Source organism: Pseudonaja textilis, chromosome 1, assembly GCF_049901715.1.
Source record: "Pseudonaja textilis isolate UNSWEBS1 chromosome 1, rPseTex1.2, whole genome shotgun sequence".
Taxonomy (NCBI): domain Eukaryota; kingdom Metazoa; phylum Chordata; class Lepidosauria; order Squamata; family Elapidae; genus Pseudonaja; species Pseudonaja textilis.
The window spans coordinates 157581136-157599232 of record NC_141990.1 but is presented as its reverse complement, the minus strand read 5'-3'; the positions used below and the strand labels follow the sequence as shown (position 1 = coordinate 157599232).

Below are 18097 nucleotides of genomic sequence, written 5' to 3'. Positions count from 1 at the left end.
TTTCTGCTTACATTTAGAATCCATGTTTGTCACCAAGAATCAAAAGAATACCTGGTATCCATCTAGCATAGCACAGAGATATAGAATACCAGCTGGAGCATGACATAGTGACTATTTCAGTTATTACTTAGGTGCATAATTTGGCAATTTTGAATTTGGCTAAGTGGCTCTCAGCTGATCAGGAAAGTGAGATAGATAGAGGACTATCTTCAAAACCAAAATACTTCTGCAGCAGTATTTTCATGTTTTTCCCCTTTCACCACTACAGGGGTTATTTTGAAAATGAAAGGACTTGATATAGGATTAGCCTTACTTATCCCAGATATATGGCTTGGATTTTGATCAGGCCATTTCTGGCTTCCCACTTCCATAAAGTAGAAATAACAAAGTAACCCCAAAACAACCGAAAGCAGATCTGCTCTGGCAAAAAAAGAGCCAAGATCATGTCAGAAGTTGGTAAGTTAGTTCCCCATTGTGATTAACAGTAAGCATACCTAGCATGTCATGTGAATGCAATTGCTACATTTGGTTTCCCCCTTTTTGAAAGGCTAGAATTTAGATAAAAGCTAGTTTTGAAAATCAATTGATCTCTCTGAGGGAGATGGGTGGTTCAGAAATGTGAAAAATTCAATAAAAATAAAATAAAGAGTTTTCAAGATAACAGTTATCCTTTGGAGTGCAATTCAAGTGAACAACTTTGAATACTTTTACTGATTTCTTAATGTATTTTTATTATAACAATATTTTGAACAGTATTTTAACAGAAAAGTAGAACACAAGCAAAATTGGAAAGATATATTTAAAACTGGCAACCAGTTATGTTGTTACTTTCATACAATCTGTACTCCAAATCAGCTATCTTTTTGAGCTCTTGTTATCACAGCTTTGGTGATACATCTAGGTTTCAGATTCTGAGAGTTTTACCATGACTGAAAGACATCTTCTATTTCTCAGTCCTACTGCACGAACACTGCTGCTTCGTTGATTAACCATTTGGAATAAACCTTCTATGCTATCTTATACTGAGGACCTAAAAGGGAACTTTCAGTTATATTTCTTTAATTTTTAACACAGGTTCCCTGAAATAATATAAACTCTTACTACTAACTTTAACATTGAATAAAGCATAGATGAAATTATGATTAACACATAGATCAAAATGATGAAAAAATTCAATATATGGTCAGCTACATCACTATGATCATAAATTTTCCAAATGCAAGATATGAAACAACAGAATGAATAGCTCAAGTATGTTTGATTTCTTTCATTAACAAAAAGAAAATTAACAAGCAAAACCTTTTCATATTGCCACACCATTTTGAAAGTAAGCTCAAAATATGAAAAAATATATAATCCCCCCTGCAAACTAGCCCCCAAATTTAAATACTCTTAGATTATGAACAGCAATACAAGTCTAAAACCTTGTTCCTGACTCTTAACAAGGAGCATCACACAAAAAATGGCAAACATTCCTGAAGGATATGAGGGAATAAAAACTCCTGTAAGCTACTAGTTTGGACAGGACATGCCTCTTGGTTTCAGTTAGAGAAAATTTGAATGTAAAATGATTTAGTATTGCTCAGTTGTACTCTCAGTGCTGTCACAACTCAAATGAATTGATGTATTGTCATCTGAATCATGAGTCATTTCTTCCACTATAAGAAATAAAATAAGTTTATTTTAAATTAAAATAAGTTTATTTAAAACAACCATAACTGTTCGTATATGGCTAAATTAAAATTCTAACTAAATTTACTCACCTTCATGGGCCATACTAATGAAATATACAAAAGTTCTATTCTTTCCTCACTTCTTGCTCAAATTCTAAAAGGATTTATGGTAATTAATGCGACTAGGTTCAATAACTGGCAATTTTCTTCAGGAAAAAGGAAGTTAATTCTGCTTAATGGAAGGTTAAGTATACAAGTAGTCCATGACTTATGAGCAGTTATTAACAACCATTCACAATCATGATGACCCTGGAACGGGTACTTTATAGCCCATAAAGCACTTCCAGCTGCGGTAAACTATTGTGCCAAGGCCTCCCTGGTCATATGACTACATTTCACACAGTTTGTATTTACAACCAGCTACCATTGGCAATGTTCTTAGCTGGCTTCCCAGGTTGCAAGTGGAGGAAACACTGGATTTGAGGTTCATTTCCCCAGCATGCTAAGGTATCTCCCCTCCCCGATGTTTAGTGACAGAAAATCCTGCAAGTTAAAGAAACAGACCTGAAATATCATGCAAACACTAGCATCTATGGAGATTCTTAGTCATCCAGGCCATGGTTGTCCTAATAAAGGTGGTTTTTCAAGAGGCAATTGGACTTTGTTTTTATTTGAAGATTAAAAACAAAATCCAGTTGCCTCTTGAAAAAGGAACTTTGGGACAAACACCACTGGTTTTGTGATTTTTCTCGTTGGTGGGTAGGGTGTTAGGCCCTCTATGGTCTATTTAATGACCTCAACTGAAAGAGCTGGGGTGTTGGTTGTTGAGCAAAGCAGGCACACACTGCAGCTCATGTTGAAAGCATTCCTGGAGAAGGGTTTCAACAATGGGTGGAGGCCAGTCCAACATTGACAGAGCCTACCTAGGGCCCTCTCCTTGTTTGGCCCAGCCTTTCTGTTGCAAAGCCTTGGAAGCGGTGAACAGATTCCAACCTGAGCTGCAGAGCATGTCCTACTCCTCCAGGTTGTTCTCACGACTCTGTAGGCTGAATGCAAGACTAAGGTGCCACATCCTGTCAGCTAGTCCTGTTGCATTCTCCAGTTTCTGGGCTGGCAGTGGAAAGACAAGGCTCCACCAACCATGCCATTCTGCTTCGTCTGACACTTCTATCCTGCTGCCTATCCCCTGGCCAGGCCTGTTGAACTCCTTCCACAGAGGAGGCTCTGTCACCCTGCCATGTGTATTCAGGGGCTGCACCCTTGCCAGCACCAGGATCCTGGGCCAACAATGGGAGGAAGAAGACAGCAAAAGTAGCTAGAAGTGCGGAGATAGCAGAGGGAATAGGCAAAGGTGGATACTGTGTAGGATAGTAAAAAGGGTAGAGATGGACGAGGCAGAGGGAGGGGAGTTGAAAAACAGGCAGTTCATGTAGGAAAATATGCTGCATTATTTATAAATGTGGGCAGGGTGCCAAGCAATCACATTTTGATCACACGACCGCAAGAATGCTGCAACAGCCAGAACTTTTGAGGATTGGTCATAAGTTCCATTCATTCAGTGATCTACAGTATTTCATCCAAAATACATAAAAGATAGCCCTTTACAGCTACAATTGGGCTCAGAATTTTGTGGTTGTAAGTTGAGGCATCCATGTAACTAGACTCGATTATACTATTGTTTTTACAGCGGTTATTAGCAAATCACACAGTCGTAAATCTGAATCTATTCTCCTGAATGGGCATTTTATTTTGCCAGAAACCGATTGCACATTGCAAGCGGTCATAAATGTGAACCAATTGCTAAGCACCCAAATCATTAAACAACCAATCCTAAGTCGAGGATTGTACTAAAGTACTGAATACTTTAGTTCTTCAAATAGTAATAGAGTTGTATCTGGAATCCACTCAGGGAGTTGAGTTGTACACTGAATCCATCCAGAGCACCAGTAAACAAAGACTGCAAACTTTAATATTCCAAAATTTACAACTATAATTGTATGCAGTTATGGTCATGTTATAAAGCAGGTCATGATGTGACCGACTGAATAATGACCTTTTTCTCTAGTGATTGTTCAGCAAACACCACAGAGGAACCGCGAACAGACATAAAAGCAGCCAATTGCCAAAAATGTAGTTACATGACCATGGGGGCAGGTGTGTGTGTGGCATAACAACTTCAGAGATGAGTCATAAATAATGTTGGGGGTAGGTATATATTGTAACTTCAAATAAGCAAATTGCTAAGCAAACGGGCGCATATCCAGGACTACCCATATACTTTTTGCAACTACATTTCTCAATTTAAGATCAGTCACACAGGTATTTTTGGCAATAATAATTTACCATTACTGATTGGAAAACTTAATTCATTTAGGAGGAAATCCAATAAGCTTTCAAGGAACCAGAGAAGTCATCAAAAATAATTTGGAGGATATTCAGTTAATATAGGATACCGGGAAAAGTGGGACTGGTAATAAACAGCAAACTCCTTTTTAGTTTTCAGCCTTTTTTCATCCTTGCTTCTTTGAAATTTCAGACGCTGGTAAAAGAGCAGCCTACTTTTGCTGCACAAACTGATACTAAGGCTACTATCAATGAGCCTAGAGCAGGGGTGTCAAACTTGCGTCATCATGGTGCTGTCAAGTGATGTATTGGGAGTTCCCCCCCTTTGCTAAACGGCATGGGCGTGGTCAGCACGTGACACATCCAATCCATGAGCTGCGAGTTTGACAGCCCTGGCCTAGAGAATTCATATAACTACCATTAATAATAGCCATTTTTTGTCAGAGTAAATAATCTTTATACCCCAGATGTTTTAATACTATAATCTCCATAGTCCTTTGGCTGGGACAGAGATAACTGAAATCCAAATATCTGTCGAAAATCCTTATCTAACAGCCTCTTGAAATCTGTCCAGCCATCCAATTTCTTGATCATTGGTACATCACAACCATTTTATTCTACATTGCAACAGCATAAATTGGCATCTCTACAAATTAACCATAATTAAATTCCATCAATATGCATATAGGGCTTTATATAATACTGATCCCTGTCCTGAGAACTGAAAATTCAAACATGGGAGAAGCAGGAGAGCAAATGAAAAACTAAAGCAAGCAATGCACAACTGTTAAATTGCACACAGGTCCAATTACATATAAAATAATTTCAGGTACTTTCAACTTTGATATTTAAAAAATGCCCTTGGCAGTACCACAAAATGACTGTTTCCCAATTCATTCCTATGCCAATCACAAAACAGAAAGCACTGAAATTTGTGTACAACATTCAAATGCAAATTTGAGTTGCCTTAGTTACTGATTTGATGTTTCTCCTCACTGTCACAAACTTCACAATTTGTCCTTCCAATTTCTCATAGTTATAGGAAAACAGCTGAATTACTGCTTGTCATTTTGCAATCATCACAAAACTTCTTGAGATTGTCAAGAAACTTTTGTAAGATCCTGCAGTAGCTATTTCATAGCTAGAAAGGGCATTCTGCAGACACTGCCCTGTAGATCACGATAGAGCAGGAAATGCATTTTCTTGTAGCCATAGATTTGACTTTTTTTTGTCTTCAAGAAAAAATATATTAATTTCCCACAAATGGGAAGTAGCCTAATTTACGATGAAATGACTTTAAGGGTTGGTACCTGCAATAGCCCTTAAACCACCACCAATTCCATGGAAATTTGCGGGCCATCTATCTAGGATAGCAAAAGGAATGCTATAGAGCAGCATGCATCCTGCAAGCCACTGGCTGCCAACTACTAGGAAAAAGGAGATACTTTGAAAAGAAAGAATTTTAACAATAAATAATTGTATGCAGATTTGGGGAGGCAATTTCAAATATACAGAATAGCTGGGGCAGAGATTTTTGGAGGAAAACCAGATCTATTTGCAACATTATAAAGACAGAAGTGGGGCTGAACATTCTTTTTATGAAATTGGTAATATTTCTACTCAGCTGAGAACTGTTACAACTTAAAACATGTAGAGTATAAACACATTTTATTTCTATTCTCATAAATTCTGGAAAATTATGATTGATTTACTTGTATATTTGGCCAAGTAGGAAAAATACACTTGAAAAAGAATTGTGAGTAAATAGATTGAATGAAATAATACACATGGTAAAAGGCACAGAGCAGTACATATATAAAATGTGTAGTACAAATTCACATTCATCTTATTTTTTAACCTACCTTCCATTGCCAAGATAGTTGCTGGCACAGAGTGCAAATCTGTTTTATTATTGGACATTGTCTAAGAGGAAAAAGAAAAATAATTTCTAAAAGAACTCACAAAACAGAACAATACTCAATGAGTACCCTATGTTTATTGTTGGGTAGAATACTAACATTCATTGCTTTTAAACTGTTACTTCCTCTGTATGTAATAAGTCCAAAAACACTCCATATTGCATCTTGTTAGGCTTCTGTTCCAGAACTGAAATATTAGCCATCCTTATTAGAAAATGGCATGAGTGGGAATAATTACAAAATAAATATTTAATCATTAATTTTATTTCAAGTGTGTCAGGACTGGTAGGGTATGGTGGCCTAGCGGTTAAGATGCTGGGCTTATCAACTGGAACGCCCGCAGTTCAAGACCCAAGTACCACGTGACGAGGTGAACTCCTGGTCCTGCTCCAGCTCCTGCCAACCTAGGCAGTCAAAAGCATACAACTGCAAATAGATAAATAGGTATCACTTCAGTGGGAAGGTACCATGTTCCATGTGCCTTGGCATATAGTCATTATGGCCAAATGACTACAGATAGGTTTTTGGACAACACTGGCCCCCTCAGTTAAGAAACAGAGATGAGCACTGCCCATTAGAGTCAAATACGATGAGACAGGGGAAACCTTTACTTTATTGGGACTGAAATGCATCACAAAAAATGGAAAAGTTTAATTCTTTGCATCTTAGTACCAATTCCTAACAAAATTATTTGCTTCCAATGTCTGCACACTATGGCAGCTAGTTGTTGAATCAAGTTCATATCAATGCCATCCCTACCCTTTTCTCCCACCTTAACAGCATAATTGGAGAAAGGTACATCAGGAATTCAGCTGAGAGAGATTTACAGTAGGTCTTACTTCCTTGCATAGCACAGTCACATTGTTAAGCTATGCATGGGCTGCTTGTATGGGCTGCTTAAAGACATAACCATAATGAAACCATTTTGGGGGAGAAAAGAACCTACCAGAAGCCCTGTTATAATTACAATATGCTTTATTAAGGAAGATTTATTTTTTTAAAACATACAACCTGGCTACCAATATCAGAATCTCTGTTAGACCTTACTACTATAAAAATATGTGGGTGATGAAGCAGCAGCAAGAATAAGCATGTGTTCTTACATAAATTAAGGTAATTCTGCATAGGATTTTATTAAAAAGACATCTTCGTTCGGTATTTTTCTAATTTCTTTATAGGAGCCATTTCAGTTTTTTGTTTGCTAACTAGGCTTATTCTTAAAACACTTGTTTGCATGGAAAGCTTTTAAAACAGTTCTCGTGGCTAATAGGAGGAGTCATAATGAAATTATGATAATTTCCTATTGATTATCTGTATTAAACATACACATATGTAATGACAGAAAAGAATAACTAACTCAGGGTTAGGTCTAAGAATTTCATTGGTTAGTGATACACATATCACAATTCTTAAATAAAGGCCAACAAGTGAGCTGTTACTTGCATTATCTCTCAGCCAATAAACCAGGGGTGGGATGCTACTGGTTCAGCCCAGTTCTATAGAACCGGTAGCTGCGAAGAGCAGCTGACACTGAACTGGTTCGGTGTTTGGCCCAACCACCTGTCCAGGCTCTTCGCTGTCCTTTATTCCCTGCTTTTCCCTCCTCAGCTGCTTTGCGCAGCACAGCTGAGGTTGAAAATGCAGGAAACAAGAGGATTTTCAAACGCTGCGCACCCACGTGCAGCACTTGTCAGCTGTCCAGGGGGCACAGCTGATGATTTCTTGCAAACACCAGACATATGTGTGTTATGATTGTCCGCAGTTCAGAGAATCAGCAAATCCCTCCACTAGCTGGCCCCTCCCCCTCCCTCCTCCCTCCTTACCTGCCATGCAAGCCATCCAACTTGCCTGGTTTGGTAAGTTGCTTTTTTCCTTTTTTTCCCCCGACCATCAGCTGTTCTGCTCTGCCCCGCGATTTAGGTTAGCTAGAAAGCAGGAAATCCTTGGATTTCTTGCTTTCTAGCTAATCTAAAAGCAGAACCAAACGTTCCCTAGGACTGAAGCTTCTACTTTTCAGTGCAGACTTAGGTAACTGATGGAAGATAGATCTCTAAGTGAATCTGTGATTCTGTGAGCAACTCAATCTGCCTGCCTGCTTTTGGGTAAAAGTTGCTCTTTTTTAAAATAAAAAATTCAATATTTACATACATGGTGTGTTGTGAGTTAATTTTGTGAGTTTGCTTGCAAGCACATTTTATGAGTTTGCTTGCAAGCAAATTTTATGTGACAGACTCAGGTAGCAGATTGCAGATAGATTGATCTCTAAGTGAATCTGTAATTCTGTGAGCAACTCAATCTGCCTGCCTGCTTTGCCTGATTTTGGGGAAAAGTTGCTCTTTTTTAATAAAAAAATCAATATTTACATCAATATTTATAATATTTACAAACAAGCCATGCCCACCCAGTCACATGACCACCAAGCCACTCACAAATTAGGCCACACCCACAGAACCAGTTAAGAAATTTGAATCCCACCCCTGCAATAGACTAGGAGTATTAGTTACACACTGACCACAGGATGGAAATCAGTTTTATCTTTTATCTCTATGACCTTCAAAATATCAACAATAGTTTGTTATGTTGACTGGAACAGGTGAGATTTATTCTTCAAAATCTAGGAGGGTTGTCAGTTTTATATCTGTCTTAAGCAAATGATAATAATGCATTCCCCTAAATTCCCCCCCCCAAAAAAAATTTTTTTTAGAAAAAAATGTTAGTATTCATTATTTTTTACCAGTTTTGTTTTTATTTCTTGCCACTACCAACTTTAAATCCTGTATGGAATCTGTTCCTAATTTACTAAATGGAAGGAAAAATTAATCACAACAGATCAGAGAAAAATAGTGCGCAAATATCCATAACACAATTGCTTTTTACTATTTTGGAAAATATACCTGAGTAAGATCTGAATCCAATTCAGGAATCCCATTCCAAACATGTATAGGATTGACTATCTCTTCATTTCCATTTGAAAGATTCAAAACCTTCATTTATAAATAACACAAGATTTAAATATTAATGCCTACAGAAAATTAGAAGACATTGATTTATATAGTAGAAACATAATTAAAGTAACATGAACCAGGACACTGAATATATTCAGGATTCCTTACCTTTGTACCTTCAGGAAATATGCCTAAAATCTCAGCCTTGTACCACTGAGTACCAGATCGTACCATGCATTGGGAACCAACATCAAATCCCATTAGGTTGCAAATATTTTCTTTTTTTTCTGCAAGAAATAACACATTGTTTATTTATATTATCCATTCTATGTACTATAGATGGGGCAATGAGATTGGCAGCTGCAGTTTACACTGGCAATCCCTACTGATACAAGTAAACTTTGACTTACAACCATTCATTTAGCAACTGTTCCAAGTTACAATGGCACTGAAAAAAGTAAGTTACAACTGTTGTAGTTTACAGTTGATGAAAATTAGGGCACCTGGCAACTGGCATGTATTTATGAAGATTGCAGCATCCCCATCTGCAAGTTCCCAGCTAGCTTCCAACAAGCAAAGCCAATGGAGGAAGCCAGATTCCTTATGAATTGTGACATTTACTTTACAACTGCAACGATTTGCTTAACAACCATTGGTGGGGAGGGGGGAATTATAAAATCAGGTGTAACTCACTTAACAATTGCCTTGCTTAGCAACAGAAATTTGGGTCCCAATTGTGTTTATAAGTTGAAAACTACCTGTAGAGCTCTAAGATTGGACTTGATTTTATTTAGTTTTATATTATTTGTGATGACACTGCAAGAAGGCAAGGCTACATGCTTTTAACCATTTCATTACATGTTTGAAAAATATCTATAATTTTCAGTTAGAACACTGCATTCCAGAAAAGTCAAGCAGCTGATATTTAAAACAACATCTTTTAAATTCAATTGTAGTGTTAACCATGTTGGTTCTAGACTGTAATTTCAAGAAAAATTACACTATTTTGAATTTGTGCCCTAAAACAAATTGGGAGTTAATATCAACACCTCTTGGGTGAAATATGCTCAGTCCTAAAATGAACGTCTGGGAACCTACCAATAAGGGCGGTTTTTAACCAATATAAGTTCTTCCTTCATGATTGATAGACTCTGAATATGTAAGTATTTTTAAAAGGAGTTCTCTTGCCTACCTTAATAACTGGATAGGCTTACACTGAAATACAAATGGTTATGTCATAAGATAAATTTAAAGTTTCTGTTTACAATTTTCAATTTTTGAAAAAGCAAACATCACTGCAGTTTTTTAAATACAGAATCCCAATAAAATATCATGCACTGGGCAGCAAACATTTATACTTCCAACACTTTTCAAGTATAGACTCATGCTGCGATTGTCTGATTTAACTATGTGGTCTCATTTCCTGGTCTTACCAGTTTAGGAATGGGTCTAATTTTCACTCTAGACATAATCATAAAAATATACAGATCTCTTCCAGAAGTTATGACACATTGTGGAACCCAATGTGACAAGCCTTTCTCCTTTTGGGAGCTCATTCAGATAGGAGAGACAGGAAAATAGGGAGCCCATAAAGATACTATGACTTACAGTACTAAAGTTGCTGAAACATCAAGTGGAATTATTAGGGCAACACTCCCAGCCATTTAATTAATTAATCATTCTTCAGCTGGATCTGGAAACTACATTCTTAAATGAGAGCTATGCTTTATATTGGGACAGTTATGTAGTTTTTACTCAATCTTTTGAAAAATAATTGTAAACCCCTCTCCAAGAAATTAAGTTACCATTATTTTTTGCCCAGTGTTGTCTCAATGATTTTTTCCACTTAACTTTGCCAATCTGAATTTGCTAACTGAACAAGATTGCAAAATCCCAAATCAACTTTGTCACTCAAGGGTCTACATTAATGCCTTACCTGTATCATGTATTAAGGTTTCATCCAGTTCACTTAGATGTATATTTGTTAAATAATCTTTTTCAACACAAATACTGTCTTTAAAACTTCCATGAGTGCTCTTCTGCATTTCTTCATAATTCTTTCCTAATGCAGTTTGCCCTTCTGTAAAATTGAGCTTTTTATCACTTCTTCCAAGTTTACACTCTTCAAGGCCTTCAATGGAACAGAATTCTTGTGGCTTAACTTTTATTTCTAAAAATGACTGGATTTTATTATCTTCAGGAACAGACAAAGCAGGCTGTTGCAAAGAGAGCGTATTATTGCTGGCTTTCTCAGTCAGTAAAGGAGAAGCTTCAGGTGCCATCATTTCTATTACATTTTTGTTCATTAGTGAAGTATTTTCTTCTACTTTGTGTACTAACTGTCCTTCCACATGTTGTGGTTCAAATACATGCAATTCTGATTTATTTTGTGCTTCATCGTAAGTTTTTATTCCTATTGTCTTTGGCTGTAGCATGTCTTCCAACAAGGACATTTTTAACTTCTCTTTTTCTGGCATGTTCTTTACATTATTTAATTGGGAAAACACTTGCAAGGGCTCAAAGTCTGACAATTTCTTTGTATCATCCAAAGGCAACTGAATTTCAGGAGAATCTAGCATTAATATTTCTTTGTCTTCTGCTCCTCCCCGAGATTCAAGTGTATCATATTCAATTTCATAAGTAGAAAGCTGTATTTCAGAAAGACCTATAGAATCTGTTATGTTTTTTCTGTTTCCAAATGCAGAATGGCTTGTTTCATTATTACATGTATCAAATGTGGTCTGCTGGTTCCCTGTATGAAATATTTCATGGGTGATAAAGTGGTGCTTGATTTGATTTTTTGATGGCTGTGCAGATGTTTCTGATAAAATCCTGTCTCTGACACCAAAACACTTGTCTACTGACTGTAATAGATTTGGACAACAGAATACATCTTCCAAACTACTATTTTGGGGGGTTATTGTTGTACACATAGAAATTTCTGTTTCAAATGGAACTGATTTTGAATTCTCTTTTTCTGGATTTCTAATCTGCTCTTCAAGGTTGTAATTATTTGCAATAGTGGAATCATCACTTTCAGTATTGTGTTTCCAAAAGTATTTCACTTGTTCATTGATGCTTATATTTTGACATTCCAATTTAACTACAAACAAGGGAATTTCAAGAGAACCATAGTTCAGTTTGTCCATAATTGTAATCTCTAATGGAAGATCAGCTATCATATCATAGAAAATTTCATTTATTCCTTCAGCCCATGAACCTTTTTCAGAATTAAAGCCGAAGAGACAACACAAAAATGCTTGTGGTGGAATTATTAACAGTTCATCAGGAATTTGCCTGATCACGTCTATGCTGACAAGTTTCTCAATTCCATAATCAATGTTGATTACTGTCAAGGAACTTTCCTCTATATGACTAACAACTGCTCGGTGAAATAAATTATCATTAGACTTTGCTAGACAAGGACTGCCATTTTTAAGATCATCAACATGGATTTTTGCATGTTCTTCAGCTTCCTGAAGTTTTATTTCAATTGAACTAATATCATTTTCAGTGAACTGACACCAAAAATATCCTGGATTCTTTGGAACTAATGAAAAGGCTCTTATAGTTTCACCTATCTTAGGTGTCTTCCAGAGAAATGATTTGCTAACTGAACGTCTACTGTGCTCATCAGAAAGAATATCTTCAAATAAGCTTACTTTGCCTATCTTATCAGATACTTTGCCAGATGTCTCTATCAGGTCATATTTTTTATATTCAAGGCAACTATTAATCATATCAACCATTATATCACCTTTTTCATCACTGAGTGTTATTTCCCATTTGCCTTCTACTTTCTCAACAAATTGACTGTTCATCTGAACCTCACTTGTCTTTTGGGAGAAGTACACCACTGCTTTTTGTGTCCGCTCTGAAATCTCTGACATCTTAATACTACCCAGGGTACAATGGATGCTCATTACAGGGAAAGATAAACAGTCTTCAACAAGTTTGCATGTTTTATGAATGCTAACTACCGCAGTATTGCCATAATCAATATACTGTACCTCTACCATTTCACTAGTGGACTCTGTAATAATTACAGCTCGATACCATAAGCCATCTTCTGAATAAATCGCACATATTAAATCTCCTACATTAAGCTGTTGCCCCACTAAGCTTGAAACTGTTTTAGAGCTGTTTATTTTCTCTGATATATTATCAAGGATAGGCTCATCTTCTACAAACTGTACATAAAAGTCAGAAAGATTATTTATGTGAGAAACATACACTAAAGATTTAAGACCAGGTTTTATGCTTTTTTGAGGTAGTTCATATATATTTTTAGAAGAATATGTTACTGATTTGGATTTATTTCTAATATCACATATCTCTCCATTCTTATGAAGGTCTAAACATTTCATGTCCCTCCAAGCTGCCACATAATTACTTTTGCTAGAGCCTTCTGTGATTCCTAGGAATTTTCTTGCTACCTCTTTTTTAGTTTTCTGCTGCAATTGGCATGTTTCTTCAAAAACAGCACTAGATCTAATATTTTCCTCAAGGACAGGTTTGACAAAATCTACCAAACCTAGCTCCCTTTCACTGTTTTCTTCCGTATTAACTGAGTATTGGGAAGACAGAGTGCAGTTTTCTGTGTTTTCAGTGATCTCTTTGCTAGCCTGCAAACCTAAGCTTTGTTTCAATTTTGCATTGATCTGCACTTTACCATCATACAGTTCAATTATCAATGTTCCATCAGGATCTTTTGCTACAATCAAAGCTTTTAAGGGCTTATCTACCACTGCCTTTTCAAACCACTCAGTAGCATCTTTTGGTGGATCAACAATATCAGATAGAGAACATTTTATAGCCTGCATAGGCAAAAGCATTAACTCGTAAGCATCATTTGGTACTACAATCAGGTCTTCATTTTTTAATAATTGTGTATTCCCAAAATCTACAAAAAAAACTTCTTTGCTATCATTTTTTGAAGTTACTACAGCCCTATACCAGCAGTCATCAGTATACTTTGCAAGATACAAATTTCTAGAGGTGGGTGAAGTTTGCAAATTGTACATTTTGCTTAGTTTACTAATGTTACTAGTTAAATTTTCAAGAGCATTTGAATTCCTAGCAAGTTGGCAGAAAAAAAAACATGGACTATTAACATGTGTGACATAAACAATCTCTTCATTTCCTCTTTTGATATTGTGGGTTGAATAATAGTATGACAGAAGTTGAACAGATGATACCAAGGGTTTCTCTCTTTGTACAAATGTGGCTAGACCCTTTCTTATTAAAAAATGGCAAGCACTTTCGAAAGGAGTAATAAGGTCAACAATATTAAAAAGTTCTGTACCATTCAATGCTGCTAAAGCAAATATAATACATTTCAGTGACACTTTAGATCCTGAATCCACAAATTCATGAAACGTTTGGATGGCTTTTTTATCCCAAACAAAAGGATTTGTAAGTTTTGGCTCAATTAAATTGTAAAGGCTACATCTGAAAGCTTGAGCTTTTAGTTTCAGAAACTCTGCTGTAGTTGCACGAATATTTTTCAGTGAAACATGCTTTTTCTTTCCATAATCAACATAAGCAACTTCAACCTCTGCTGGGTAATGAACCTTATTAATGATAACAGCTCTGTACCATTTTTTATCCTCAGGACACTTAGCCAAACATACCGAATTTGGCCATTCATGAAGCTCTGCTGAATGTATACAATAATCCTGAATTTTAGCCATAAGTATATTCAGTTCATGGGAATTCTTAAATAATCGACACCAAAAATGACTAGGATTTTCTATGTGTGTTACAATCACATCAACTGTACTTCCAAATTCAAGCTGTTCTTCACCTGCCTTTATTTCAGAATAGTTCTGTATCTCACATGATGAATTATCACTGTCATCCAGAGCTGATGAAGAATAAAAAGTTCCCTGACTGGAGTGGTGTTCATTTCTCAACATTTCAATTGCAGAAGAGGCTGAAGAATCACGTTGTTGTGGATATTTTACTTCATCTGTCACTGGTATTTTTTTCACAGGTCTTAACCTCACAGGTTTACGTTCAGGGTCTCCTGCCAATAGCTTGTCTGATATTGCCTGGAGATTTTCTAGTACTTCATGGTGCTTTATGTACTTTCTCTGGGACATGATTTTAGCCAAATTTTTTTCTCCCACTAGAGAATTATCAAACAGTTCAACTATATAAACATCTCCTTGCATGCCTAGAACTTTGATCATCAATTCCTTGTTTAGCACAGATTTCCTAAAATAATCAACAGCTTCTGGGTTCCACGCCTGACCTGGGAAAGGATTATCCACTGCACACCGGACTGCCACAGCAGGAAGTTCCCTGAATTGGGGAAGCAACTTCTTCACTTTATACAGGTCAACTACCTCAGTGTTTCCCCAATCCACTAAATACACCACAATTCCTTTTCCTTGAACTTTAGTAACAAGGCCACGATGATAAGAGTTTTCCTTCAACATGACACAACAGAGGGATCCTACCTTAGGCTCAAGTAGAATACATTCTAGTTTCTTACTCCGAGAATAAAAATCTCTTAAATTTCGCCGTAGGTGACAAAGTGGCTGTTTAAGTTTCTGCAACTGCACCCAGAATTCTGAAGGGCCATGAAGAAATGACACCTGAACATTATGGTATTCACCTGCCTTCAGACGCACAACAAAAAATGGGGTAGCAGCAATAGTAGGCAATATCTCTGACAAAGCAGCAAATTCCTTTTGGACTGAGACACCCAAGCTTTCTGATTCAGTAATTAAACCAGAGATGCATTCTTGATTACTGTGCAGGAGATTTTGAGCCAGGCAATGTGCCTGCACCCCATACAGGCAGTTAAGGTTGAGACCATCTTCCCCATATAGGGTAATGTAATAGATATGCTCAAAGGGACAGTAAGCTTCAATGTGAGCTTGTACTACCTTGCCTAAGAGCAATGTTTTAAGTTGATTAATTTGTGAATGGGTCCAGCCACAACCTCCATCGGTAATACCTTGCAGTGAGCAAGGGTAGGTGACTACTGGCATGCGGAAATATTCAACAGGTAAGTTGCGCAGATGTCTCTTTGTTACAAACTCTTTCCTGCCATAATCCACACAAATGACTTGTGCCACTGCCTCTGGTTGATCCTCTTGATCATTTGCTGGGTATGTTTCTAATAACAAAGTTCGATACCAGCATCCATCTATACCTTGGGCTGCACAGGGAAAGCCTGGGGTGGGTAAAGCCTCTTCTACAAATTTTCCCTTTGATACCTCAAAAGCTTGGCACATAGCATCTGAAAGTAGTTGGATTTCTTTAGAAAGACTACGTAGCTGGCAATATATTCTATATGGATCAGAGATTTGAGTCACCACCACAGGAACAGTCACATTCAACTCCAGTTGAGGATAGAAGAAATCCATTATGGCATGACCCTTCTTGGACTGGGCAGCAGAAGTAAGGACTGGGGGTTGGGACAAAGTGGAAGTTGTCTCTAATGGGACAGAAGCAATCTCAGGAACTTCTAAGATAGCACTTAGTAGGGTGCCAAAAGCAGTAGAGGTAAGACTGGCAAGGCCAAGATGGCGCATCTGTGTCAGCAACCAGGACACTTCCAGCACCACAAGGCACTGCGAGATCAGCACTTTTCGGATGACCCCCGACAGCTCTTTGCCATGTAGGAAACCCAAAAAGTCGATTGCCTCAGCCCCCCATTGTAAATCCAGTGTCTGGGATCCTAGCGGGGTCTTTGAGCCCCTAAGAGTGGTGGCCAAGGATGCCCCGAAATGGCCGGGAGGGAGCAAGTCTGCAACGATGCATCCCATGACTTCGGACGGCAAGTGGAAGAGTTCGCTGCGGCCCCGCGCCAAATAGTAGGAGCTGGCGCTCACCGTGCGGCCCTCGTCCAGCAGAAAGACGCGGTAGTTTTGCCCCGGCTTAGGCCGGCAACTGACGATACGGCAGCGGTGCCACCGCCCGCCCAGCTCCACCAGGCACAGGTCACCCAGAGCCAGGGCTTCGCCCTCGTTGTCGCCGTCGCCTCGGCCCCCGCGGTCCCCGGGAGCGTTCGCCAAGCGGGGCCCCACTTTGACTTGGAGGTCCTTCATCAGCCGCAAATATTCCTCTCTGCGTTCGCCGGGCAGCCCCCATAGCCTCACTAGCGGCACGTTAGGGTGGACTTCGACGAAGGAGACACGAAAGGTAAACGGGCTGCCAGGGATGAGCAGCGGGGAACACATGTCTGGCTCGCTCCTCTTCCCTCCTTTCAAACCGCCCAGGAAACGCCAAGCGGCGGTCGACGGCCGCGCTACATAGAAGCGCCTGACCCCGCCCCTCTTGCCCGCGAGCGTTGCCTGGCCGGAGGAGGGCTTCTGGCCTCGCAACACCTGGGACGCGTGAGGTAAACAAGAGCGTTGGGGGGCGTGAGTCGGCAGAACTTCAAGGCGAACTTTTCAGAGGCGCCACGCGCCCGAGGTCACGTGCTGACTGCCGCCCAGTGCGCAAGCGCAGATTTCTTTAAAAAAAAAAAAAAAAAATCAAACGGCCCCACGGCTGACGAGCATTTGCGGGGAAAGGAGGCGGAATGCCGAGTTTCGCCTTTTTGTTCTTTAATACTTGAAAGCAGAGGCGGTCTCTACAAGGATTTTATAAAAGGGGCTAAAAGTCATTCAGACGTTTTGTCCAGTGCGCTCAGGGAAGGAAGATGAGTCTCTGGTACCAAGGATACTGAAACCAAGAACCTGAATAATATAAAGAGCCCATCAAATCAATAAGCCAAAACAAATCCTGGAAAAAAAAAGTTCAATTCTGGGTTGATAACGTTTGAAGAGGTGATGCTTTCTATCTCCATATTCTTCTGAATGGGCTATACAAGTCTGCCCACAGCATTTGTATTGTATGGTCTCATCAGGGTCAACTAGTAGAGTTCTTTGGTCAAAATAACTTTATATAGGCAGACCTTGACTTAAAAGAGTTTGTTTAGTGACTGTTCAAAGTTACAACGGCACTGTAAAACATCACTTATTATCATTTTTCATATTTAGTGACTGTTGCAGCATCCCCATAGTCATGGCAAGAAAGGTCATAAAATGGGGCAAAATTCATTTAACAAATATCTCACTTAGCAACAAAATTTTTGGGCTCAATTGTAAGGACTTCCTGTACTGGACTTTTTTTTTTTAAGAAGCAACTTTCATTTTTCAATCTTCCAATTACAATTAAAGCTTCTCCAAACCAATATGTTAATGACTGATACATGACA

General features: G+C 38.3%; 1 protein-coding gene across 1 annotated transcript; it reads right to left on the bottom strand.

Annotated features, from left to right (window-relative positions):
• Nucleotides 1-363: 363 nt before the first annotated feature.
• TDRD6 (tudor domain containing 6) lies at nucleotides 364-17471 on the bottom strand. The gene is made up of 5 exons (XM_087919414.1): nucleotides 10817-17471; nucleotides 9049-9167; nucleotides 8830-8919; nucleotides 5879-5939; nucleotides 364-1658 (listed from the first exon to the last, which is right to left on the bottom strand). Exons 1-5 carry the CDS (start codon nucleotides 17073-17075, stop codon nucleotides 1573-1575), a joined length of 6615 nt encoding a protein of 2204 aa, XP_087775540.1. The 5' UTR covers nucleotides 17076-17471; the 3' UTR covers nucleotides 364-1572.
• Between the last annotated feature and the right edge of the window lie 626 nt (nucleotides 17472-18097).